The sequence below is a fragment of the Crinia signifera genome, chromosome 1 (assembly GCF_055691185.1).
Source record: "Crinia signifera chromosome 1, ASM5569118v1, whole genome shotgun sequence".
NCBI classification, from domain to species: domain Eukaryota; kingdom Metazoa; phylum Chordata; class Amphibia; order Anura; family Myobatrachidae; genus Crinia; species Crinia signifera.
This window is the reverse complement of record NC_139217.1, coordinates 336,107,065-336,135,052: the sequence shown is the minus strand read 5'-3', so window position 1 is coordinate 336,135,052 and position 27,988 is coordinate 336,107,065. Positions and strand designations below refer to the sequence as shown.

General features: G+C 42.2%; 1 protein-coding gene across 1 annotated transcript; it reads left to right on the top strand.

The window, feature by feature from the left end:
• Positions 1-1,054: 1,054 nt before the first annotated feature.
• Positions 1,055-26,003, top strand: NEFH (neurofilament heavy chain). The gene is made up of 4 exons (XM_083145360.1): positions 1,055-2,107; positions 11,319-11,518; positions 14,428-14,552; positions 17,646-26,003. Exons 1-4 carry the CDS (start codon positions 1,333-1,335, stop codon positions 20,590-20,592), a joined length of 4,047 nt encoding a protein of 1,348 aa, XP_083001486.1. The 5' UTR covers positions 1,055-1,332; the 3' UTR covers positions 20,593-26,003.
• The last annotated feature ends 1,985 nt before the right edge of the window (positions 26,004-27,988 follow it).

Sequence of the window (27,988 nt, the reverse complement as noted above, 5' to 3'; positions counted from 1 at the left end):
TCCCTGATGTTGTGATAGTGATTGTGGACCAGTGGAGTTCCATTTTCACCTATCACAAAGTGCACCTTAAATTCTACTCCAGTGAAGTGGCCATTGTGCCCAGGATGATTATTATTTTGTATTATTTTTATGCATCTGATCATGTCAGATGCCAGGAGGGTAACTGAACGGGGCACAGATACCCGTAAGCATGGATTAGCGCTGCACAAATACCGGCAAGAAAGGAGAAATCGCTGACATACTATATGTATGTATTTTGTATAGGTGTGACATGGTGGAAGTTGGGGCCATGTTGCTGACACTGCAGTACTGGCTTCCGGAAATGTAAATCTGGGCCTGCTAGTGAAGTACTTGACAGGAGATGTCTTATATAATCACAGTGCAGGGTAGAGTTGCAGTAGAACTGAAAGAGCAGGTTATGCCACCTCAGTACAAATAGAGGTCATTCTTTCCATCGCTATATTCGGTATGTTGTATCCCGTACAGGTTAATGCAGAGGCGAACTGCTGTTTAAGTGTATGCTTAACACTGGGACATAAGAGATTACTAGATGGCAGATAATTTCTGGTTATTGCAGTCTTGATTATATATATTTGTGCAATTAAGAAACAAACATCTCATCCTCTATGACCATACGTGTGTTAGACCTAGTGGAGTCATCAGCTTGCTTAAGAGAAGAATTATTGATCATTACTATGTTGCCTGCATGACTTTCAATCTGTAGTGTAATTAAATATTTAGTGTGAGCTATATGGTTTTAGCAGAGCCATTTACACTACCTTTTCTCTCTTATGGGATAACATGTACTGTGTGCAAATGCATGCATTTTATTATTATTATAATACGTAAAACACTGCTTTTTTATTGTAATGGTAAAGAATTTATTTGAGCTCAATATCAATCTCTTTCTCCATCTCTGTATGCACGATACTGCACACAGGGCTGATGTTGTGCTCTGATGTCAATCTGGAATGCTGTGCTCACGAGTCAGCGTGTAAGATGATGAGTGTGATGCAGGGGTGGTGTCTCTGCTTTGCTGAGTTGAGAAGTTTGCTGCAGTATAAAAGCTGATGCTGTCCTCTATCTGCCGCAGTGCCCTGCATCTCCCTGACTGTGTGTGCATCACACCTACAGACCCTGGACAGCTCCATACATCTATGTAGCATTCTCTCACTGTGCATGACCAAGTACTGTCATCACTGAATTCCCTTCTGCCTGTTTTCATCTACCTATTTCATTGTATATTATTTATTGACTGCATGTGACTTCTCTCTGAATTGGTCCTCCCATTTATCTCTCTTACCTCCACCGATCTGTTTCTATTACTTTACCATGCTCAGCTTTAACTTGGAACGCTCAATGGGTCCCGTTACTTATCGTAGATCCACAGGAGATGCCTATCTTCGGTCCAGCTCTGTCTCCCTCACCCACAGTGGCAGCAGCAGTTTCCAAACACAACCTCGGAGTCGTCGGAGCGCCCCATCTTACAGTGAAAGTCCCGAACCTTCAAATGGGCCAAGGGATGAAAAAGAGGCCTTACAAGGGTTGAATGAAAGGTTTGCTGGCTACATAGACAAGGTTCGGAGGCTAGAAGAAGAGAACCACAACTTACAACAAGAAGCAACAGCCCTTAGGAAACAGCAAACTGGTATCTCTGCTATTGGGCAGTTATATGGAAGGGAGATCAGGGACATGCGAAACCAGATCCTGAAAATCAACTCAGACAATAGTTTGGAAGAACTGGAAAGGGATCGACTAAATGAAGATATTGAGTTATTGAGGCTGAAGACACAAGAAGAGGAAAGATTAAAGGAAGAGGCTCTGACTGCTGAGAGGGCACTGAGGCAGTATATGCAGGACTGCAGCCTAGACAGTGATCAGATCGGAAGGAAGGTTCAGGCTCTACAGGATGAAGTAACTCACCTTTGCAAAAGCCACCAAGAGGATGTGGATGAGATGCTCAGGCAGATAGAAGGGAGCCAAGTTACAACCCAGCAGTTAGAAGAGGTATCTGGTTTGGAGTTGGCATCAGCCTTAAAGGAGATCAGAGCTCAGTTGGAAGGCCACATAGGCCGGAATAAACTACAGACCCAGGAGTGGTTTCAAGGTGAGTGGGGTAGGGAGAAATACAAATTAACAATAATATATATATATCTATATATATCTATATATATATATATATATATGGGGAATGCCCGGCACTCTGCTGATCCTCCACAATTGTCTTGCTGCCTGTGCCTTCTCAGGTAACCTTTGTAGGGTCCAAACAATATGATATGGAAGGAGCGGCACTTTGCAGACTTGTAAAGAAAGTAAAAATCCTTTATTTTGCCCAACGGCGTTTCGAGGTATTTCCCCCCGTCTTCAGGGACTTATAGCACTATAGTGCTATAAGTCCCTGAAGACGGGGGGAAATACCTCGAAACGCCGTTGGGCAAAATAAAGGATTTTTACTTTCTTTACAAGTCTGCAAAGTGCCGCTCCTTCCATATCATATATATATATATATATATATATATATATATAGATATATATATATATATATCTATATATATATAAAATAAACTGTCTAATGTACTCAATAACCCCAAAATTGGCTAGATCTTTTGTCATTGCCACAAAGAACAGATACCCAAAGTGCCTGAATACGCATTTACAGTAGTACAGAAATCTAAACTTCTGCTTGATGCAAATTATAAATAATTTTAATGATTTAGGGCCAGATGCATTAAGCTTCAAAAGTGATAAAATGGAGAGTGATAAACAGCCAGCCAATCACCTCCTAACTGCCATGTCACTGTGTTTGAAAAATATCAGGTAGGAGTTGATTGGCTGGTTGTTTATCACTCTCCATTTTATCACTTTTGAAGCTTAGTGCATCCGGCCCTTAAAATGTTTAACCCATACTGAAACGGTTTCTCTTCTATTATTTTCTTGCTCACAGTATGTATAAATCTAGTATTTTACATATCAGCTTGTTTCGGGAAAGTCATGATTTTGTCTGTGATACCAAAAGTGGCTTTGGAAAAGAACAATAAGCGCAGACTTTGTTACCATCTGGTTATGAAGAGGTTACATTTGAGTAGATGAAATTCCTGAGTCATGGTTGGGTTCTATATTGGTCTATGCACCTCCCCTCCCTCCTCTCCCCTCCATCCTTTCCTGAGCAGTAATAGGCAGTACATCACACTGTGTAGCTTTTACTTAGTCATATACATTTAGATAAAAGGAAATATTTGCTAATATTATTTTCTGTCCTTGAAGTAACAATTGAAGTAACCAATATATATATATATATATATATATATATATATATATATATATATATATATATATATATATATATATATATATATATATAAGCTAGAATTACCTGGAGCTATTTATTAACTGTGCATTCCATTACTGTACTAACTATAAGCTGACCGCTGTGCATTGCAGTACTGGATGGATTGCTAACATCTGTTCATTGCAGTACTGTACGGAACACTATAAGCTGACAGCAGTGCATTGCAGTACTGGACAGAACACTATGAGCTGACAGCAGTGCACTGCAGTCCTGGACAGGGCACTATAAGCTGACAATAGTGCACTGCAGGACCGGACAGGGCACTATAAGCTCACAGCAGTGCATTGCAGTAAGAGAGGGAACACTATGAGCTGATATCTGTGTATTGCAGTACTGGATGGAACATTATGGTAGCTGAAACCACTCTGAGACTTAAAAATGTGGAACATAAGATTGCAGGACGGTGTAGAAAGCTGTTGTTGGACATAGGCAAAGTATTGGAGGCTGTTAGAGTGTGGAAATATTGATTTTAGTAAAAAAAAAAATCAATTGCAACTCATATCTAGAACTTTCATTTTCCATCAATAATACCCTTTAACATACATGTCCCATGTAACTAAACCCATGTATCTGCTTCTAGAGAAAATCCCATGAAAAACATTATCTTTATTGGCCATATCAAACTATTTAAGCACCTCTCTAAGGGCCTGATTCAGTTTAATTCACATACATAGTTATCACCTTGGGGTACATGTAATAGAGATCGAGAAGCCAGAGGTACTGGGGATTTGTTCAAGAATAGCTTATTCTTAAAGCGGCAATCATTTAGAAGGCAAAACAAACCTGGTTTTGACTTGAAAATGATTACCGCTTTAAAAATGTGGTCATTCTCACATCCTATTACATTTACCCCCTACTCTGGAGGTATGAACTAAAAGCTGAAATTTCACCTATTGAAATCTGTATTAATTTAACTATTTGAACAGCAAAAAGTCGGGCCATGGTTTCAACCACTACTTAGCTTGCGGGCCGTGGCCAATTTACTAACTGCTCCTGTGAGCTGACAGCTGAGCATTGCAGTATTGGATGGAACTTTGAGTTGACAGCTGCGCATTGCAGTACTGCATTGAACACTATGGGTGAAATGTAATAGGATGAGAGAATAAGAAAGTGAGAGATTTGGTAAGAAATCTCCAGTTTTCTTAAAGCGGCAATCATTTACACTTCAAAATCAAACTGTTTTTTTTTTTTGTTTTTTTGAAGTGTAAATGATTGCGCTTTAAAAAAAACTGGAGATTTCTTACCAAATCTCTCACTTTCTGAATCTCTCATCCTATTCAATTTCCCCCAATGAGTGCACAGCAGTGCCGCACTGTATGTGCTACAAGGCCTACCCAAATTATTGTAGAAAACAGCTGCTGCGCTTTGAATATATTTTTATAGTTGTGTGATACTGAAAGGGGATGTAACGCAAAAGTTCAAATCATATATTCACAAGTATTTTTGAATTAGATAGGGGGGTTTAAATTTTAATTTTTTATAACATTATGTTCACAGTTAAAACTCCTCTACACAAATTGGATAAATCTACTTCTGTGGTGAATGTTTGTTGCTTGTCATTACGCCAATGTCATCAGTAGGAGTAGCCTTAACATGCAGTTGAAAGTCAGAAGCAAAAATAAAGTCGGGCTTGCCTTCAATCTGTACCGGTAGTCTGTGCTCATAACCTGATTATTGTATTTGTAGTGATAATCCTTTTTTACTAAGTAGTATAATGTATGAACTTTCAAATATTATCCTTTTTTTAAATGTGTTTAAAATTGTTTATTATGGGCCTGATGGGTCTGTGTGGCAGGCAGCATGCTAAGTGGGCGCATTTGGAATGCAGATAGTTTGTTTATGGGCTGTTAAGGCAGCTATAGTCACATCTTCATTTATACACATTGCGCCGCCCACTGTTTTTCCATTTGCAGATGAGCCAACATAGCTAATAAAGTATCTGCATTTTCCCTTACTTGATACTGTTACGCTCACCGTAAGAGAGACGGGAATCTGGAAAGTACCACCGAGGGCGAGATGGAAGAGCTGCCAGGAGCAAGGAATTTCCACCGTATTCTTCTGGGAGAGTAATAGCAGGACTGGATGCTGGTGGAGGATCTTCCTGGAGTGTTCTGGGTAGTCACCCATGAACCCCGTGAACTAAGCCCACAGAGCACACCAGCGAGCCTTCTAGCCTATAACAGCCCATAAGACTGGATTAATCTACCGGTACTAGTATGCCGCCAGGACTTACATTGACAGGTGGCAGTGTAGGCTTAACCCCGGAAGAACCAAGCGACCTACCGTTGTGAAAGGACAGGGAGAGAGTACACTAAGACTATAATCTAACCAGGGTACTACAAGACAGGGTGTGACAAAAGGTATGGCTGCAGGCAGGGAGAACAGGCTGGGGCGACATAGGAGCACCGACACAGGATAACTTGAACAAAGGGGTGTAAGACAAGTGGACACTGGATTGCACACGTGCAGGGGGAACAACAAAGGAACATGCTAACACCTGTAATAGCCTCTGCTTGAGGCCTAGGAAACACCTCCCTAGCCAGGCAAAGCGTAACCTACTAAATCAGGGCTGGGCAACACCGGCCCTCCAGATGTTGATGAATTACACATCCCAGCATGCCTTTCATCAGTTTCAGCATGGCCACATAGCAAAACGAATGCAAAGCATCCTGGGATGTGTAGTTCATTAACATCTGGAGGGCCGGTGTTGCCCAGCCCTGTACTAAATGGAGTACTGGTGACACAAAATATACACAACCTCTGTATGTAGCTAATAGCAACTGACAAGGAGGAAAGCAGTGGTACTTGTGTGTAGTAGTATGAGTACACCAGGCAGAAAGTTCGTAACAAGAGAACATTCCAGTTACAGGACCGGACACAAACACAGAGTTGCAGAGTATCTCACCTGCACATGACTCTATAACCGGCGTCTGAGCTGTCCCACAGAAGGAACTAAAAAGGAAGCTGCAGCCAATCGTTCCCCAGGCCAGCCCCCGGCACAATCAATGAGGCAGCTGTGACTAATTGCTTCCCCTGCTCACGGCTGCCTGGCTTCCCTCCGTCGCCTAGGCAACCGCTGCGGCAGGGGAGGAGCCGGAGGAGATTGGCGTCCCGGGTGCCTAGCAACGGCACCTGAAAGTTCGGAGACATCCCAGCAGCCCAGTCACTGCCGAGACGCAGACACCGGGACTCGCCGCAGTGCGGCGTCTAACAGTACCCCCCTTGAGGAGGGGACAACGAACCCTCAGCACCAGGTTTCCATGTGAATTGTTGAAAGAAGGCTGACTTCAACCTAGGAGCATGCAGAGATTTTTCTGAAACCCAGGACCTTTCTTCTTGTTTAGTTTCACGGCGGCAGCTCTACGCTAAGTTTGAATTGAACGTTATCAGCGCAGCGCCTGCAGCAGAGCTACGCTAAGTTTGTTTGAAGCTACGTTATCAGCATAGTCCAACGGCTGCCTTACTTCCTTGTGTAGTTTTACGGCACTAGCTTGAACTACGTTGTCAACATAGTGACTCCGCGGCACCCAGCGCTGACAGGTCATTGTGGCACTTGTAGTTCCACAGAGAAATAGACAGCCCGGCACACCATTAACAAAGGGTGTGTCTGAAGGGTGCGTCTAGTACTTAGACGCTATAGCGTCTAAGTACAGCGCCGGTAAAGCTACGTTATAAGTGTAGCAAATGACCTGTCAGCGTAGTGACTCCGCGGCAGTTCAGCGCTGACAGGTTGCTACGTTATCAGCGTAGCTGCCTTATTTGTGTCGTTTCACGTGCCAGCTTGAACTACGTTGTCAGCGTATTGACTCAGCGGCAGCCAAGCTCTGACAGGTCATTGTGGCACTTGTAGTTCCACAGAGAAATAGACAGCCCGGTACACCGCTAACAAATGGGGCGTCTGAATTTTGCGTCTACTACTTAGACGCTATAGAGTCTAAGTACAGCGCCGGCAAACTGATCATTTAGACGCTTTAGCGTAACTGCCACTGTGAAACTAAACAAGTACCTTTCTTTCTGCTGAAGAGATTTTGCGAGAAAGGTATGCACAGGGATGGATTTTATTGTCAAATGGATCTTTCTGTGACAGGACTGCCCCAGCCCCCACATCAGAAGCATCAACTTTCACCAAAAAAGGATATCTAGAAGTGGGATGATGCAGTACAGGAGCAGAACAAAAGGCCTTCTTCAACTTATCAAAGGCGGCGATGGCCTGTGGAGACCAACACTGATGGTCCGCTCCTTTCTTGGTCAACTCAACTATGGGAGCCGCTATATCTGAAAAAGAATGAACAAACCTACGATAGTAGTTGGAAAAACCTAAAAACTTTTGAATGGCTTTTAAGCTGGTGGGACAAGCCCAGGAAAGAACAGCCTGGACTTTGCTAGGATCCATGGAAACCCCTTTTGGGGTAATAATGTAACTATCAAAGTCGCATTTTTCCAGTTTGGCATACAGATTGTTTTCACACAGCTTATGCAAAACCAACCTGACATGTTGTCTATGTTCCGCCAGACTCTTGGAAAAAATCAATATGTCATCGAGATAGACGACAGTGAAGCGACCAAGAAATTCATGAAGAATTTCATTAATTAATTCCTTGAAAACTGCTGGGACATTTGATAACCCAAAGGACATAACCAAGTACTCATAGAGCGACGTATGCGTATTGAACGCAGTTTTCCACTTGTCCCCATCATGAATCCTAATAAAGTTGTATGCCCCTTGGAGGTCAATCTTGGAGAAAACAACCGCTTCCCGAACCTGATCAAAGAGAACCGAGATTAAGGGTAATGGGTAGGAATTCTTAATGGTGATTTTGATAATGCCCTATAGTCGATGCAAGGGTGTAATGACCCATCCTTGTTCTCTACAAAGAAGAACCCTGCCCCTACACGGGACTTTGAAGGCCGGATAAAACCTTTGGCTAGGTTCTCCTGGATATATTGATCCATGGCCTGCGTCTACAAGCGGCCTTTAGGTAGGCTAGAATTAGGAACTAATTCAATAGCACAATCGAAAGGACGACGGGGAGGCAGAGTGTAGGCATACTTCTTGGAGAACACGTCCCCGAAGTCTTGATACTGAGGTGGTAATAAGAAGCGTATGGCCTGATTAAGTCGGATGGGAAGAGATAAGCAGGAGCCATGGGGTAATGTAATAACAAGAAAGAAACTTCCTCCGAATGGAGAGCCCCGATCGACAGTACACTTCGAGATAGTACCCAGGGATAACGGATGACCGTCCAAATTGCAAACAGAAATGGGTGTCTCTAGAGCAGTGGTAGCCAACCCTAGCCTACGAGAGCTACCAACAGTGCACATTTTCCAGACAACCTAGCTGCTGCACAGCTGCACTCATTAATCACTGACACATTTTAAAAGATATACAGATGGAGCTAATTAGCTCACTTGTGATTCTGTGAGGAGACCTGCAAAACATGCACTGTTGGTAGCTCTCGAGGACTAGGGTTGGCTACCCCAGCTCTAGAGGAACCAGAATAACCTCTAAAGAATCTGCAAACTCCACATCCATAAAATTACCCACGGCTCCACAATCTAGGAACGCTTTGACATTTGACATTTTTATCCGCAAAGGAGACCCTAGCGGGAATCAAGATGGAATCTAAGGGAGAAAAATGAGACAGGCCAAAGTGAAACTCAACTCCCTTTCTCTGCAACATTCCAGAAACTGACGGTCCACCCTAATGGCGAGTTTCATGAGTTCATCAAGGGAAGAAGGAGCAGGGTATTGAACCAAACTGTCCTTGATTTGATCGGACAGCCGATCCGTAATTGACTGCGAAGGGCTGGATCATTCCACCCGGAAGCCACTGCCCATCGCTTAACTTAAAATAAAGTTTACACGACTCACGAAAATTGAAGAATAATCTCCAGAGAATCTGTCTGGAAGATTCACTTTGGGCTCTGAATGCCTGGACGCAGCTAGAGTGTGAGCTCTTGAAGCTTTTGAGTTAAATTGTGCATTTTCCTGGTGAGGGCATGAGCCGCAGACTGCTGGACTGGATCCATACTGGCACAATTCCTTTTTTGGCCAGTCATAACGTTACGCTCACCGTAAGAGAGACGGGAATCTGGAAAGTACCACCGAGGGCGAGATGGAAGAGCTGCTGGGAGCAAGGAATTTCCACCGTATTCTTCTGGGAGAGTAATAGAAGGACTGGATGCCGGTGGAGGATCTTCCTGGAGTCTTCTGGGTAGTCACCCAGGAACCCCCTGAGCTAAGCCCACAGAGCACACCAGCGAGTCTTCTAGCCTATAACAGCCCTGTTCCCTTAAGACTGAATTTGTCTACCGGTACTAGTATGCCGCCAGAACTTACATTGACAGGTGGCAGTGTAGGCTTAACCCCGGAGGAACCAAGCATCCTACTGGTGTGAGAGGACAGGGAGAGACTACACTAAGACTATAATCTAACCAGGGTACCTACAAGACAGGGTGAGACAAAAGGTATGGCTGCAGGCAGGGAGAACAGGCTGGGGCGACACAGGAGCACCGACACAGGATAACTTGAACAAAGGGGTGTGAGACAAGTGGACACTGGAATGCACACGTGCAGGGTGAACAACAAAGGAACAGGCTAACACCTGTAATAGCCTCTGCTTGAGGCCTAGGAAACACCTCCCTAGCCAGGCAAAGCGTAACCTACTAAATGGAGTACTGGTGACACAAAATATACACAACCTCTGTATGTAGCTAATAGCAACTGACAAGGAGGAAAGCAGTGGTACAATGGCTCCTGGAAGGTCGGAGCCGGAAGCTCCGTGACGTCCCGGCAGCCCAGTGCGGCGTCTAACACATACTAGGTGCAAGATACCCACCTGTAAAAGGCATCCCCCTTGGCATACGCAAAATGAAGAAAAATGACACAACTCTGGCTACATGATCATTACCCTGCCACAAGATGGGTCACTTCCTTGTGTTCTTGACACCCAGAAATTTCCATTTCTGAGATGCATCTGACTAACCTGGAGATACACAAACATGCATATTCTCCTTACTGCACATGGAACGTTTCCTTAAATTTGTTAGATTTATCAACCCAGAAAGGTGCATGCGACTCTGGCCCCAAGCAGTGGTGAATTTCCCAATGAGGCATGTGCATCGGGGTGGAACTTGGATGCTTGAGTTGGTACTGTCAGCTGAAACTGTACCAGTAGCTGCAAAATGTACTGTACCATATGCCATCTGGAATGGAGTGTAAATTAATAGGATATGCATATATTGCCCCTGTAAGCTGTCCTACTTAGTAAATGTATGTACCTTTTGTTATTATTATACAAAATTTGCTATCAACATATGTAAGAATATAACCAATAAATAAAAAGAATACAATTATGCATTGTGGGGTGGTGATGGTTACTGTCGGGTTACCCTCACCCCTTAATATGCCCCTAGCCTTAAAACTCCCCTATCTTTTCTCCATTCAAGTAAATAGGATCAGTAGTAAAGCAGATTAGTGGGTCTACCCCTGCATCTATAAGGAGTGATGTCCATATAACATAGTATTGCCTTGACCCAATGGTAGATTAAACCCTGTGAAGGCCCCTAGGCAGTCAAAATCTCCTGTTCCCCCTCGCAAATTCTCTTAATAAGTTTATCATTTTACCAACCAACAGTCTACAGTCTGGAATTGTGATGGGTTTCTGATGTCTATGGTTTCTGCACTTTAAGTCATTAATGGGTTCATTACTTTAATACAGTATTTTGTGTTTTGTGGTGCCCATTTGGTAATCTTGAACTGCCTTGACCACTATGTCTTTTGGGGTTGTAGCTTCATGACTACAACAATATCTATCATCACTTCCATTGACCCCACTGTCTTTAATGAACATTGGAAAGCTACCCCATTATACACCGATAGATAAAGTAATAGGACTTACATAACCCATCATGATTACCCATATCATATTGGTAAGCTATATTATCTATTTGTTAATTCTACTAACAGTGCAGTTGGAGAAACTGAATGATGCCTCCCATGTGAATACCAAAGCTATACGCTCTGCTGGAGAAGAGATCACCGGCTTCCGGCATCAGCTGCAGAGTCAAATCACTCAGTTAGAGGTTTTGAAAGGATCCCAGCAATCCCTAGAAAGACAATGCATGGATCTGGAGGATCGCCACCAGGCAGAAATGGCATCTTATCAGGTAAGCATGCTCATGCCTAAGGTTCTGAGATTACAAGTTGTTCCTATCTTGTGCACCAAGTGCAAGAATCTGGAGGTAAAGCTGGTCCTGTCTATATGGGGATATATAAGTTGGTAGCACTGGAGTAATGCTGGCCATACATCAGACCAACTTTAGATCAACTTTTTTTAAACCCTTCAAATCTCCAACCACCAACTTTTCTTGCAACCAGGCAACTTTTTATATTTTTTATTTTAGTTCAGTTCAGTCCAACTTGTAATGTCACAGAAGTGGGTGGGCAGTGTATGCCGTTTTTTTTTTTTTAATGTCTGTTTATTTCAGTGAACTGGAGCATCTCCCAAACACATCTATTTTTGGGGTTAACTACAGTTCCAAACATGGTTGGCTTGCCTAGGAAAGTTTGTTCTTCTAGATCCACAAATACAAGCTTGCCATGGTACCTGTATTGATTTTTAGTTTAAATTTTTAATTGGTAACATGGTAAATGCCAGTGTAGTGTTTTATTTTTATTAATTGGAGAACTGCAATTATTTTGTGGCCTGATTGTCAGGGAAATCTTCCAATTATGGTACGACAAATGTTAACACTTTGCTGCTACTTCTTAATAGTAAACCATGGTGAGAGTTGTAGTTTGCCACAGACGAACAGGTCATCGAAATAATGAATTTTGCATTTAATACATAACACACACACACACACACACACACACTAGATGGCCCGCACCAAAATTTTGCATGCGAATAATCTACCATTAATTTGATATCGAGATTTGTGGTTTGTAGTAGGATGAAAGAAGCACCAGTTCCTTTGTAGTCATTCCGAATAGCCGAGCAAAACTGATCCAAATCCGTGCATCCATGGAAAGAACTCTTCGGACAAATTTTTTAAGCTGGATTTTTAAACAAACAATACAATGTGCAATTGTAAAGAACAATTTGTCAGAAGCGGAGAACTTAATCTTTCAAATGGTACCTCATTTATCAATTTTGTTTAAGTATGAAGGAAGAAAAAGGGAGCGGATATAGAGGAGTAATTGACATATAAAAATTCTTGTTAGTGCCATCCCAATTAGTGCGATGCAACTATTGGTACCAAGTTAGAAAGAGGTTTGTGTGCTGTGCTTAGAGCCATGGAGAGTGAGGTCCATCACCTATAACAGCATTCATCTATTCTTTAGAATAGGACAAGAAATGGTTGGTCACTATGTGGTGTACAGTAGAGAAGAGAACAAATACATAAAATATACCTTTTATTTGGTTTATATTAAAACTGTGAAATATAACATGAAACATTGACACTGGTGAATACAGTGCTGCTTGTCCTATTTTGATTAATACTTACCTTTGTCCGTGGTAGCACACCCCTGCAATTCAATTAAGGAATTCGACCTACCATCTTTATTTAGCAAGGTGGTCACCCCTATGTTAATATTGAGACTCTCGTGGCCTTGTGCGACTGAGTCCCAACCACAAACCGTCCTTCATCTATTCTTTGACAGGCATGATTTTTGAGAAGGAAAAAAAGTTTATTTAATTAAAATATGTACTCAAACGCACAAAAGTGACATGTAATATACAGGCCCGGTTACCCCCATGCTCAGATCAGCTAATGTAGTGAAAAACTAAAAGTTAAAAAGAATGAGCCTATAAAAGACTAAGAAGGGTGCTTATAGGAGAGTGGTTGCTAAAGCCACAACTGGAAGATGTAGTAGCTGCGTTTGCGCAAAAAATAAAATAGCAGTTTCAAAATGACCTCTGTCGTGTCCAGTGTGTGCTATACTTTCACTCATCTAGAAAAGGCACCTACTTTGTATCAGAGGGAACACAGGATAAAAATAATGTACACAATTGACTCCTAAATATGTGACCGACTGCATGTTATTTTATGACAATCACACAATGTAATTGTTTCTAGATGAGTTTTTCTAGCATACTAAAGACCAAATAATGATTTGAAATAAATGGTAAATGTATCCCAAGGAACCTGTCGGTTTTAAAGATGAATTGCTTTAAATGGAAAATCACCTCATTATGCCAGCTAATTACAGTCATGCATGGTGTACTGTTTACAGTATAATATCAGACTTTAATTAGTTAGTTGGCAGGGTGACTAAGGTTATTAATGAGAAAGGTTATTTTGTACTATTTCTTACATGAAGTGCTGTAACAAATGTGATTATATATTATCTGTCATTCTCAGATATCCTAAAGCCAGCAGCTCCCAAACGCAGTGTTCTAGGCGTCCCAACAGCCCAGGTTTAGGGATATCACTGCTCCTGCACAGATGGTTTAATCAAACTGACTGCGGCACTAATTAAGGGCACGATTCAGACCTGTTCGTTAGGCTGTGTATGTTCGCCCGACCACCCCACCACGCAAAGCCTTTGCATGCAGCCGCAAGGGGGAAAAATCATTTGATGGTCCCTGACCATCAAATAATGATTTCCCTGTTCATAGATAATAGTAATTTAAACTGACTTTTATCTTGGCCGGAGATGGCCAAATTCGGAGCTGTCATCCGCTCGCCCCAAGCAGGCATCGACACACCTTCGTGGGCAAGGGAACACCCAGCATTTTAATGGGGACGCCCATAAAACACTGGCCATTCCCCTGATTCCTCCCCCCTCCCCTTATTTAGCGAACACCTCGGCAAGTTTGCACATGTGCATATTTGGTTAATTTGTGTGACCTGAGGACCGTATTTGGGACTGCCCTAAGAGTATATTTAAATATCATCATAGAGTATATTTAAATATCTTACATATTTACAATATATTTATTATCCCATATTAAATGGCAAAGACTGTTACTTTATAGCAGTGGAAACCATTAAAAATAAATATTTATTTTTAGCAGCAAAGTAGTGTATGTATGTACACAGTGTAATAAGCGTCTTATAATTGTTCCCAGGAAACCCTGCAGCAGCTGGACAGTGAGCTCCGGAACACCAAGTGGGAAATGGCTGCTCAGATCCGAGAGTATCAAGACTTATTGAATGTCAAGATGGCCTTGGACATTGAAATTGCTGCCTACAGGTAACTAAAGTTTTGTACTATAAGGAGACCGATGAATGTAGTAACATACCAGATATATAGAGAGCAGTGGCGGAACTTGTGATTTGTTGGCCCAGGGGCAAAATTCAATTTGGACCCCCTCCTCCATTCCAACCCTAGTTCACAATATGCTGTGCACCAGTGGGTGGCAGCAGTGGGCCCCTTAATACTCAGGGGCCCCGGTGCAATGCACCTGCTGCACCAATGGTAGTTCCGCCTCTGATAGAGAGTCAGTAAGGGATTAAGGGCCTGATTCTCAGTCACCCGTGCATTCGCATAGAGGACCAATGTTTTCCTAATACGCATGTGCATGCAATGGATGTGAACTGGCACGGCAAACTGCAAGTTCACGTCCGTTCGCACCCACTAATGTGGGCATGGGCCGGCGGCGGGTGGATGCTTCCATGGAAACACCCTGGCTTTCATGGGTGTTCCATGAAAACGCTGGGCGTTCCGATGGAAATTAGGCAGTAATGTGGCTGCCAGTGGCAGGGCACATGCAAAACTAAGGTCCCCGCACCCAAGGCTGTGAATATATGTTTCTCCAAAACATCCATTCAAAGCGGTGTGGGGAGCACAGCGAGTGAGGAAGGCGGGGGCATCTGGACAAGCGGCGGGGTGGCATTAAAATCACACGCAGCACATTGAACAAATGTGGACATAAGAAATGTTATTTTTCTGACAGCTTATAGAGATTATGTGAATGGATAACTGAATTATGAATCTGTGACTCCATTGCAATTACTAGGCTTGTGCAATAAGTTTCTAAATGTGCAGTACAAAAGGCAGAGTAGACACAATCTGACTGTTTAGTTGCGAACTGCACTCTCTGACTAATGTTCTTATGAAATGCAGTTCCGGCTGCAGTTCACACCACATTGTGCAGTGGAAAGCCGGTAACCCCATATGAACATTTATGCATGGATGTATGTAACATGTGTTGGCTTCAAATCACCATGGATTGGCAGCACTGTGTCTATCCCAATAATCCTCATGTTGGCAGAAATTGAGGATTAGGGCTCTTATTCTGGTTCACTCGCAAAGGCACATTCCTTCTCAAACGGACAAAACCACGGCCCTTATTCTGATTGAGTCGGATGGCTCCGAGTGTGGTAGGACGGCCGATGTTTGGTGTTTGCACATGTGCAGAGGCGTATTTGCGCATGTGCGAACACCTCACATGTATGAACACGGCATGTGGTCCGTGCAGAAAATAATCGTAGGGAACCATCCGAGCAGGGGGTGGAGAGAGTCTGTTTGGGCTCATTACCATATGCGTATGCCATGCGTTTCATGGGCGGTCCCATGAAACCGTTGGGCGCACGTATGGTAATGCGGCCATGACGCACGTGTGGGGGGCAGCAGTGGCGCACGCAGGGGGGGTTTTGCGTACCCAGAACCCCCCCTATGCTGAAAGCTATGGGTCCCCTCTTTCCATGGGTACAAGAATTTTAAAAATCGGCCCTTGGGTACTGGAGATATCTGACTTCAAAGTAGTGGTCCCCATCCAAGCCTATTAATTGTTCTTCCCAGTCAGATATTTCAGGTTCTGTCTGACTTCTCCCCCTTTGAAGGACACTAGCAGCTTGTCTCTACTGTTCCCAGAGCCAAAGAGGTAATTAGTGGAAATTACTGATCCAGGCCAGACATGCTGAGCGGTTGATATAATACCCCCTACCACCTGAGGGACATTAAAGCTTCCACCACCCCTAGCACTGGATGATCGTTACGGGCCCCAATTTTTTATTATTATTATTTATATACATTTGGTCTATCTATAATACTTTAACTGACCCGACATATACTGGGTCACCTAAGTGTCCATCTCCGTGCTTTGCTCCGCCCCTCTGGAAATCCCCTTCTGAAAATCCTGGCAGACAGATGACATAGCCGGATGTCAGCTGCCCGCCCATATCCCTGCTTTCATACGGAAAAATGTCAGAGTGGTCTGGAGCATTCGGTGCTGCCTGATCCCTCGGTCATTCATTCGATGGTCGGCGACCATCGGAGGATGGAGGAGGTTCCCACAGATGGGGGAGGTGCAGGGCCGCCACCACTAGGCAAGTTTAGGCATTTGCCTAGGGCGCCGGCTACTGGAGGGCGGTAGTGAGCTGCAGCCGGAAGCTACGCTACCGCAGAGGAGAGCCCGGAGGAACTTTGAACTAGAAGCTGCAACATCAGCGATCGACTGCAGCAACAACAAGCAGCTATTAGGTGAGTTATTCGGATTCCCTCCCTCCCCCCCCCCACCGGAGCCCGCCCGTGTACCTTTCTGCCGCTGACAGACAGTCAGTCCCCATCCCTGGCTGCCGCCCCAGCCCCCAACAGCCAGTCAGCCTCAATTCCCTGCGCCCCCCGGTGCGCTGGACACCAGGACAGTCACTCAAGCGCCGAGACACAGTCTGCAACGAGTGCCCGCACCCGCCTCCCCCCCTTGAGCGCGGTAAACTGCGGGTGATCCCCCCCCTGTTGGAGCGGGTGAGCGAACGGGAGAGGGGGGGCAGACGAGCGGGGGGTTACATCTCATTGTAAGCACCCATCACATTTCATGGCATGGGTGCTTGTACAATTAAAAATCGAATTGCATCGTATCGCATCACATGCATCGCATGCCGCAATATTCCAGGGGGATGTGATGCGATGAGATTTTTAGGAGCCCATAGGATGGAAATCGTGGGCGCCGTTCTAGGAAACAAGTACCCTTTAAACAAATAGTAATTGGCAGCAGAGTACAATCAATTTAAAATTAACCACAGCAAACTAGTATTTATTACATGGCCAATGTATCCTATCTGTAGTAGGAGAGCCTTACACCTGACATATTGGGGAAAATAAATTGTGACCCTATTATTTTATGGTATCAAATAAGCCTGCTAATGATGGCCCATCCATTGATAAAGGGTTCTATAGTCAATCAATATGGAGTAAATGCAGCACAATTCTAAATGTGGCCATTCAACAATATCCTAACGCTGTGGGTTTATAGGTTAAAACTAAGAAAATATTGTTTTAAAATCATTAATTTTAAACAAATATTTAAAATTTATTGTGAAATGTTGTATTCTATTTTCCTAGGAAGCTACTGGAGGGAGAAGAATGTCGAATTGGAACCAGTTTTGATCAATTTCCATTTGAGGAAAGAATACCAAGGATACCAACCACACCAAGACACATTAAGGTGAAAAGGGAAGAAAAAATTAAGATTGTGGAGAAGGCAGACAAAGAAACTGTAATTGTGGAGAAACAGACCGAGGAAACCCATGTGACTGAGGAGGTAACAGAGGAAGAGGAAATTATCACATCTCCTGAAAAGGAACCTGACTCAGAAGAAGAGCAGACACCAAAAGAACCCTCCAAGGAAACAATGGGGAATGATATAACAGAAATAGCGGAAGATGAAAATGATGAAGCAAAGGAAAAAGGGGGAGGTGAAAGTGAGACAACAGAGGATAAAGAGGGAGATAAAAATGAGGGAGTTGAGGAAAAAGATGAAGGTGAAAATGAAAAATCAGAGGAGAAAGAGGAAGGTGAAAATGAAAAAGCAAAGGAAAAAGAAGGAGGTGATAAAGAGAGTAAATTTAAAAAGGTGACAGAAAATGAAGAGAACAGTGGAGCAGAAAAAGAACAAATAAAGAAGAAAATAAATGAGGAGAAAATTAAGACTGCAGACAAAGGGCATGGAATAAAAGAAAACGACAAGGAAATAAATGATAAAAAAGAGAAAGAATCAGCCAACAAAGAAAAAGCTAAATCAGGAAAGATTGAGAATGGAGCATTACTAGAGAAATCCGACAAAGTAGTTGTCAAACAAAAAGAGCATGACAAAAATAAGGAAGAAAGTTATCCAGATAAAATACAAGAAAAGGCAGAGGCATTAAAAGAAAAAGAAAACGATGAACCAACTGAAAAAGTTGAAAAACCTTTCAAGAAAGAGGTGAAAATAGGACCAGGAAAAGATGAAGAAATGTCTAAAAATGAAGAAATGGCCACAGACAAGAAAGAGGAAAAGAAACCAGACAGCAAAACAGGAAAACATGAACCTTCTAAAAAAGAAGATAATCTAAAACCAGAGGAGGGATTAAAAAAAGAAAATGATAATCAAGATAAAACAAAAAAGGAAGAGATGGTGAAAAATAAGGAAGAAAAAACAACCACTACAGATAAAGAAATAGAGACATCAAAGGAAAAAAATAAAGAGCCAATAAAGACGGATGTAAAAACATCAATCAAAGCAGAAGACAAGCCAGTTAAAAAGGAGGAAAAGAAGCCAGCTAAAGTAGAAGAGAAGAAACCAGCAAAAGAAGAAGCTAAGCAGCCTGCTAAGGAAGAAGTAAAAAAGCCAGCTACGGTTGAAGAAACTAAACCAGCTAAAGCAGAGGATAAGCAGCCTGCTAAAGAAGAAGAAAAGAAGCCGGCTAAAGTAGAAGAAAAGAAGCCGGCTAAAGTAGAAGAAAAGAAGCCGGCTAAAGTAGAAGAAAAGAAGCCAGCTAAAGCAGAGGATAAGAAGCCTGCTAAGGAAGAAGAAAAGAAACCAGCTAAAGCAGAGGATAAGAAGCCTGCTAAGGAAGAAGAAAAGAAACCAGCTAAAGCAGAGGATAAGAAGCCTGCTAAGGAAGAAGAAATTAAGCCTGCTAAAGTAGAAGAGAAGAAACCAGATAAAGCTGAAGATAAGAAGCCTGCTAAGGAAGAAGAAAAGAAACCAGCTAAAGCTGAAGATAAGAAGCCTACTAAGGAAGAAGAGAAGAAACCAGCTAAAGCAGAGGATAAGAAGCCTGCTAAAGAAGAAGAAACAAAGCCAGCTATAGTAGAAGAGACAAAACCAGCTAAAGCAGAGGATAAGGAGACTGTGAAGGAAGAAGAAAAGAAGCCAGCGAAAGTAGATGAGAAGAAACAAGCTAAAGCAGAGGAGAATAAGCCTGCTAAGGAAGAAGAAAAGAAGTCAGCTAAAGTAGAGGATAAGAAATCTGCTAAGGAAGAAGAAAAGAAACCAGCTAAAGCAGAGGATAAGCAGCCTGCTAAGGAAAAAGAAAAGAAGCCAGCTAAAGTGGAAGAGACAAAACCAGCTAAAACAGAGGATAAGGAGCCTGTGAAGGAAGAAGAAAAGAAGCCATCAAAAGAAGATGAGAAGAAACCAGCTAAAGCAGAGGATAAGAAGCCTGCTAAGGAAGAAGAAAAAAAGCCAACTAAAGTAGAAGAAAAGAAAGCAGCAAAAGCAGAAGATAAGCAGCCTACTAAGGAAGAAGAGAAGTCAGCTAAAGTAGAAGAGAAACCAGCTAAAGCTGAAGCTAAGCAGGCTGCTAAGGAAGAAGAAAAGAAGCCAGCTAAAGTAGAAGATAAGAAACCAGCTAAAGCAGAAGTTAAGCAGCCTGCTAAAGAAGAAGAAAAGAAGCCAGCTAAAGTAGAAGAAAAGAAACCATCTAAAGCAGATGATAAGCAGCCTATTAAGGAAGAAGAAAAAAAGCCAGCTAAAGTAGAAGAAAAGAAACCAATTAAAGCAGAAGAAAAACAGCCTGCTAAGGAAGAAGAAAAGAAACCAGCTAAAGCAGAAGTAAAGCAGCCTGCTAAAGAAGAAGAAAAGAAACCAACTAAAGCAGAAGAAAAACAGCCTGCTACAGTAGTAGAAAAGAAACCAGCTAAGTCAGAGGATAAGAAACCTTCTAAGGAAGAAGAGAAGAAACCAGTTAAAGCAGGGGAAAAAGAGCCAATTAAGGATGAAGCAAAGGCATCATCCAAAATTGAAGAAAGGATTCCAGCAAAAGCTGAAGAAAAAACATTAATTTCAAATGATTCTATTAAGAAATCAGAAAAAGTGGTAAAAATAGAGCAAGGACCCAAAACAGAAAAATCTCCAGTCACAGAACATCCTCCTAAAGAAAAGAAAGAAAAAGAGCATAGTCCAAAACTACAAAAAAAATCTCAAGATACACAGGGTATAAAAAGTAAGCCAGAAAAAAGTGAGAAGTCTTCTGGCACAGATCAGGTATTGAATGGTTCCTCTCAGGGAGCAAAAGGTGAGAAATAAACCAGGTTATTAAAGACAGAAAACGGATGGTTGGCACCACCAAGAGGGCAATAAGATCCTAAAATACCACTCTGGAACTGTCAATCTCAGAGACTTAGCTTTGATATGGGGAACCCATACCGCTGAGCAGAAAATGGACAATAGGTTAGCCACTTACTAGGGTGATCAGATGCAACAGCTGCTCTGCGGGTATCTCTAGTTCAGTGGTTAATCCCTATATTTAGAAAATGAACACAGAACGTACAAATGAACACATAGAAAACACTTAAGTGGTTATATACCAAAGCTCACAAACGGGGCAATGAAAACGTGACAATTATATTATATGTTTTCTTGTAATGATAAATGTGGGTGCAAAAAATGGGAATACATTTGCGACCCACTACATAAACAATTTATAGGAAGTTTAAGCTGTAAAATAAAGGTTAAATATTCCAGAAAGGGTTTCACAATAGATGGCATGCTGATCAATAGCATTAACAGGGCCAGATGACATGTTTGATTATTATGGAAAACATCAAGAAGAGCAAGTAACGAAAACCGTATTGGTAACGTTTAACGTTACAGAGCACATTTGGAGCCATTCCCTCCATCATAAAAGTTTGATTATTAATGTAGGCATTTCTCAAGATCCATTAATAATCATTCCCAAGTCAGCTCAATGATTAACCAGTCTTTGAAGTGTAGACAGGCAATGGCCCTGTGCTTGGTATAACCGGTTGTCTCAAGTATCTTATTTTTCACTTGATGGAAATACACCATACCTGGTGCTATTATTCATTTTCATTTGAAAACATCAGACATCATACCTGTAACAACTCAAATTCCAAAACATACAAAATGGCCGTAATCTTTTATTAGACATCACAAGTTCTCTTTACAGAGTAAACACAGTATCCTTGAATTAACTCCACAGTCCAAACCAAGGATCACTAGTTTTTATTCCTATTATTAATGCAGGTATTTCTGCTTAGGCCGTTGCAGTTTACATTTTATGGCCAACATTTTGATGAATAAAAAAATGTCTTTAGGCTCCCCTTTGCTCCAACTGCTTTGCCTACAACAAGCATAATTTCCCTTTTGACTAGGCAAAAGCTAATGACTAAATTGAAGAAGAATCCCGGTATCTTACAGTGTTTCTAGAATTTTGTCAGATTTCAGCCCCTAGATATAACACTGTACTACTGTACCAGGAGAAACAAAATATGGACACATGCAACAGCTGTTCTAATAGCTAGGATCCAGGGAGTTTGGCAGGGATACAGCCTTTAGGTTGACCCTATTTAGGTCGACGTGCATTATTACGACGACCCTATTTAGGTCGACGTGACCACTGAAGGTCAACAGGCCGAAGGTTGACACTTGAAATAGGTTGACTTGGCTAAGGTCGACAGAGTTGGAAGGTTGACGCAAGCACTAAGTCGACAATGGCAAGGGTGACAGTCAAAAGGTCAACACAAGTTTTTCATATGTTTTTTTTAGCCAAAATGTGCCAACAGGCGGTATTTCATGCCCTACCATCCACTAGGGCGTGGATGGACAATATATTAGTGTGCCGAGCGCAGAGAGAGGACGCGGTACATTTTGACGTGTCAATGTCGACATTCGGGACAAAAAAAAACAGTGAACAACTCATGTCGACCTTGCCATTGTTGACCTAATGCTTGGGTTGGCCTTACAACCCTGTTGACCTTAGCCTATTTCAGGTGCCTAAGGCCTGTTGACCAGTTGTTGATCCAATGCATGTCGACCTTAATTCGGTCGACCCAATGACCCATACCCATTTGGCATTGCCGTTATTTTAAGCCAGGAGCTATAGAAGCCGGATATAAGTGAGTTGTGTTCTGTCTGAAGAACCAAACCTGCCTGTAGACACCTTACCTGAAAAACTCCTATAGTTGAAGATGCCTTCTCAGCATAATAATGAATGTAACCAAATGACAATTCAGGGAAGTAAAACAGGTGCATTCAAACAGCCATACATATCTAATCCTAAAACAAATAATTTAAAAACACTTGCACTTTTTGTTCTAGCTGGATACTGTTACAGTACTACAGCAGAACTTCGAACATGGCCCATTTCCCTGGTACACAATGACCTTTCAGCAAAGAGAATAAAAAACACCAGTTCACATCAATGAATTCACCCTAGGTTACTGCAGCAGGAAACTAAGCAGAGAAAGAGGGCCCAAGTCATTGTATACCAGGAGAAATGGATCAAGCTGTAAGGTATGCAATAATCCCATTTGATTTGAAAGTAGATAAAATGCACTATTATAGCCCTAAATACCTTGCTTAATGATGTGTGCAATATATAGTTATATATTAATAAAATGATTATACAAAAATAATGTTATTGATCTTTTAAATGTGGAACTGAAAAGGAATGTTTACTTTGATTTGTCAACACAACGATAAAATTCGATTTGCACTTACTAATATATATGTGTTTAGATAAGAAACAATAGCATTTAATCTATGGGTACAGCATGTCAAGTGTAGCAAGTGTGCATACTTACACCCCTTGGTGTGGAAATGGACTAAGATATATGGTTTGACAATGTTTGTAATAAATGCCAGCCAGTTTGTACCCACTATCTAGGAGCCCATTTTTACAGCTGTACTGTATGTAAATGATTTCATAAATGAAAATGCACATGGGCAGAATCCAATACTTGAGGTTCAAAGAGAAACACACTTTGTCTTCAGATATTTGAGAACATAAAATATGATTTCTGGTCACTTACCAATGAATCCTTTTATCTTAAGCAGACTGGACCACGGTATTGCAGGTTGGGCCTTGAGGTGGCATTAAAACAATACTTAAGTTCCTATCCACTGCTACCCCAGCAAGCCAGTACTTCTTTAAAAGAGTCTGGAAAGGAATAGCAATAACTTAGCAAAACTTTTAGAACAATAAAACAAACCAGTAGGGAAAAGATGGTAAAGAACCAAAACCCAGCGTGAGTGACGGAACGAAGTGACCACCGGCCTGTTTAAGAGAGATGGATTCAATGGTAAGTGTCCACTAATGTTATTATATCTTGCAACAAGGCTGGGGGATATTAGACCATGGGGTGTTCAACAACCACTCCCAGGAAGGCAACATTTTGGCTTCCTGACTGAAGTACTGTACCCTTATGTGGGTGTTCCTAAAGGCAAAAACATAAAAACTGTAAAAACAAGCAAACGTGTGGACATGTGTACACGTAGCAACATTAAAGACCTGTTATCCAGACCAAGCCCCGTGTCACACTGCCCAGGAGGTCTGACGTGGTGCTGGCCACTTTGCACTAGAGTCTATTCTAATTGCCCCGCACTAGAATAGGCTCGAGTGATGACCGAGTGGACCAAATGGTCTGCTTTATAACTGGACAACCACATTTATGTTCATAATAATAATAATAAACAAGCAGAGAATCTGTGTGTCAGACACAATAAGTAAATCTGTTTAGGAGTCTACAATACCAGTTAAAGATCCCACGTTGCTACTGGTAGACAAAACCATGGCTGAATACACACCACCTACAATGTTGATGTGGAACTAGTTCAACCTCCACTTTGTCCCTGCACAGTAATTCTAACAAAAAAGCAATTATAGTTTGCAGAGGGGTCCCAAAAACCCTACCACTGTTCCTGGCTCAGCTTAATTGGGGGAGTGGAGAGGGGGGAATTCGTTGCAGAGGGAAATGAGTTACACTACCTCTCCAGGACCACTCCCTGCTTGGAGGTGCAAACCCTTCTCTGTTCATACCACACGATGTAGTTTCCGTACTTTGTGTTAATTGTATTAAAAATAAAAATAAAAAACAGTTTCCAGGCAATAAAAAACCTTTAGCTTTCAGAAGCAAGGCTGTTAAATCCAACAAAGAAAGTCTTCGTGTAGAAACAAACCATGTTGTAGCCGGTTTGGTAGAAGTGAATACACCACGCAGGAACTAACATTTTGAGAGTGTCAGCGTACCACAACTTGCGTTTGCTGTCTGGAAATTGTTAGTATTATTGTCTTGCAGAAGTAAAATCAATGGTTGGATTTCCACTATGGCCCTAACTATATGGAGTTTTTTTTGGTCACCTGTTGATTGTTTATGAGCTTCAGAACCTGCAGCAACATTGGGGTCAGTAGATAAAAAAATATCCCAGATGAAAGTACCACAGAACTATCATGACATCCACTGTGAAACCATTGGGTTCCTGAATCTTCAGAATACTGTAGAACCTGTAGAAATACTAAAGTAAATAAACAATGGCTGAAGTACAAATGGACATGTGATACTGGAAGCAGCAGTAACACTATGCTCTGGCAAACAATTGGAGTCCTGACAGGAATTATGCAGGAGCAACAGGTACCAGATTGGCTGCCAGGATCAGCTGATGCAAGGAGAACAATGAATAGAGAGGATGCTGTCATGAACAAACATGGCGACATCCATGCATCAGCTCCATGCCATAAGTGCATCAAGAAAACATGCCCTACAAGACAAGTAGAAATGGAAAGTTACACAATGGAGTTCCAAACTATCTTTTGGAACACATATGGATTGAGATGTGGGAGAAGCAGACTTCTTCAGCAGAACCACATTTCCCTTCGTAGAAATGTGGTTCTGCTTCTCCCAGATAGAACATCACTAAGTCTGTCGGAACAAAGGTATTTGCACAGGAAAAGATTTTGTCTGACTACACCAATACTGTAACACTCTTTATGCCTCACTGATGATTTACAGAAACCACCACCATGGCAATGTCAGACTGAATAAGAACTGGCTGGCCAGGATGGACTGGGCTCCTAAGAGAGCCAGAAAGATGGCATGGAGCTCAAGCACACTGATTGGCAGAGTTGTCTCCGACTGTGACCAAAGGCCTCAGAGCTGAAGATGTAATGACACAATCACAGCACCCAATCATCAATGACTCATGTCTGTGGTCACAATGACCCAACCGGAGTCACCAAGGATTATCCCTGGGAGAGATAATCGGTACCAAGCCATTAATTAAAAAATTGATGAATGTTGTCTGCCCCCCCCCCCCCAAAGAAACCGAAACAAGATGCTGAGCATCGTAAACAATCCCCCCCCTCCCCCCCGTTGTTGTCTGAACATGCAGTCAAATCTGACAATATCGTCAGCGACTGCATGGTTGTTGTTTTTTTTTTTGGGGGGGGGGGGATGTCACACATCAAGATCATTAACTATATATGTCATTAGATAGTTCGTCAAGTGGCATCAACAATATCAGCAGTGCCACGAATTGTATAGTGTGTACCCAGCTTTACACTTTAATTGAAGTGCTATTATTATTGATTGGGACATTTTAGCAACAAATAGTCATCACTTCAGCTAACTGCAGATTCTGTGTTGTATACATCAAAATATATACCTAGCAGTTACCTGAGAAATATGCATCCATTGCCTAATAAAATAAACAAAACAACTACGACATCTCTTCATAAATATTTTTTTTTCCTTTTGTCTGCTAATACATAAATATTGGGTGCCCTGGGTTGGTGATCCAGGACCAATTTGTTTTTTTATGTCTATTATAGTAGTCAAATTGTGGACAAACAGAAGGGAATCCTGTCCATTACCACATAACTGATCTTAAGGATGAGATATAAACACAATTTATTTAACTTAATATTTGTTTTTGACTTTCTCAATGAGAAACCTCTAGCCTAAGGGTGCTGCAAAAACATTTCGCTTTGGGGTGCCGTGACTCAAACATTTTGGGAACCCCTGGCATATGGTAATGCAGAGATTCAAGGTTTCCACAGGTTGTATGTGTCCTGGGATTCATATACCCAACACTGTTGCTAATAGCAGAAGACAAAGGATGCGCTACAATGATTTGGGGGGGGGAAACAGTATGCTTATTACTGGGTTGGAAAGGGATCCGCAACAAACAGGATACCGACAGGTCCTTGTAAGTATTTTAACGCTACTCAAAATTTTGTCCGGATACCCTAAAAACAAAATGTAAAGGTTTAGACATGGAGGGGAGTTATTAGCCAGTAGTGCAGTGGTTCCCAACCCTGGTCCTCAAGTACCCCAAACAGTGCACGTTTTCTAGGTCTCCTCACAGAATCACAGGTGACATAATTAGCTCCACCTGTGGATCTTTTAAAATGTGTCTGAATAATTTGTGCACCTGCCGGGTGACCTAGAAAACATGCACTGTTGGTGGCACTTGAGGACCCGGGTTGGAAACCACTGCAGTAGTGAAAGGTCAAGCTCAGTAGGGGTATATCTTTTTGTCCTGGGCACCATAGCAGAGATTTAAATACTCTGCTCTCATTACCACACACTAGCCCATACATAGTTCTATTCAGGCTGCACATATAGAAGATATATCTACTGTGCTACAGTTAGATTAAGGAACGGAACATTTACATTTTTGTTCGTGGAGGTAGAGAAACACAATTATAGGGTTTGAATTCACCCATAGAAGATAGGATAATGAAAAAAAAATCTAAATCAATTATTCCGCATACCAATAAATCCTTGCTCCACTCCAGTTCGCAACTAGGCAAGGACACACAAACAGCCTTTGAACCTAAAGCAATATGGGGCAGATTGTGGGAATCCCACAAAATTTAGATTGGGGAACACAGACACACCAGCACCATCGTGGAGGTCCCTTGTTTCATCCCACAGGTTCCCTTGGAGCCTCTGCAGCTGCCCATGTATAGGACTAGTGTGATATCGCTCCATTGGACTTCATCAAAGTGGCTATGGCTCCCCTAGGGTACGGAGCTCGGTTCAGTGCTCCCCTCTCACCATAGCCATTCTAATGATACTAACCATGCAGCCCGACTCCAGTGATCCTGGGAGCCACACAGCCAACACCAGCTGTCTAGCTTGGCACCCCTATTAAATTTCACCCATTGATTCTACTATAGCCTGGTGCTCCAGAGGTTCTTGAGTGCCCATGTGTTAGGAAAGACAGCAGGCAAACAAGATTCTTTTTTTCCTTTTTTTTTTATTTACTCAATTGGGTATAGATTGAAATGACTGAAGGACATCTCTTAGATACTCTCTCTTATTATTATTTTCAATTCTCTATTTGTATTCATTGCTGGGTGTGCTTTACATTTCTAAACTCTCTTCTGATTGAGTCGTGGCACCTTTAACACTAACTAGATTGGGACTTCTAGACTAGATTCTCAGTATATACAGCGCACGTAGACTTGCTGCTAGGTCACAATCAAGGAGAACCACTCCTAAAATACATGTAAAACAAAAGAAAGTGATAGTTTCCCAGCGCAGGTCAAACTACTGGTTCGAATCCACAGATGGTAACAGGATTCTGGATGCTTGAGTCAATGGAACCACACTGACCTTAGTGTTGGTCCCTACATGCACATAAAGGTTTATTTTACTGCAAGTCTTCAGAAGACATC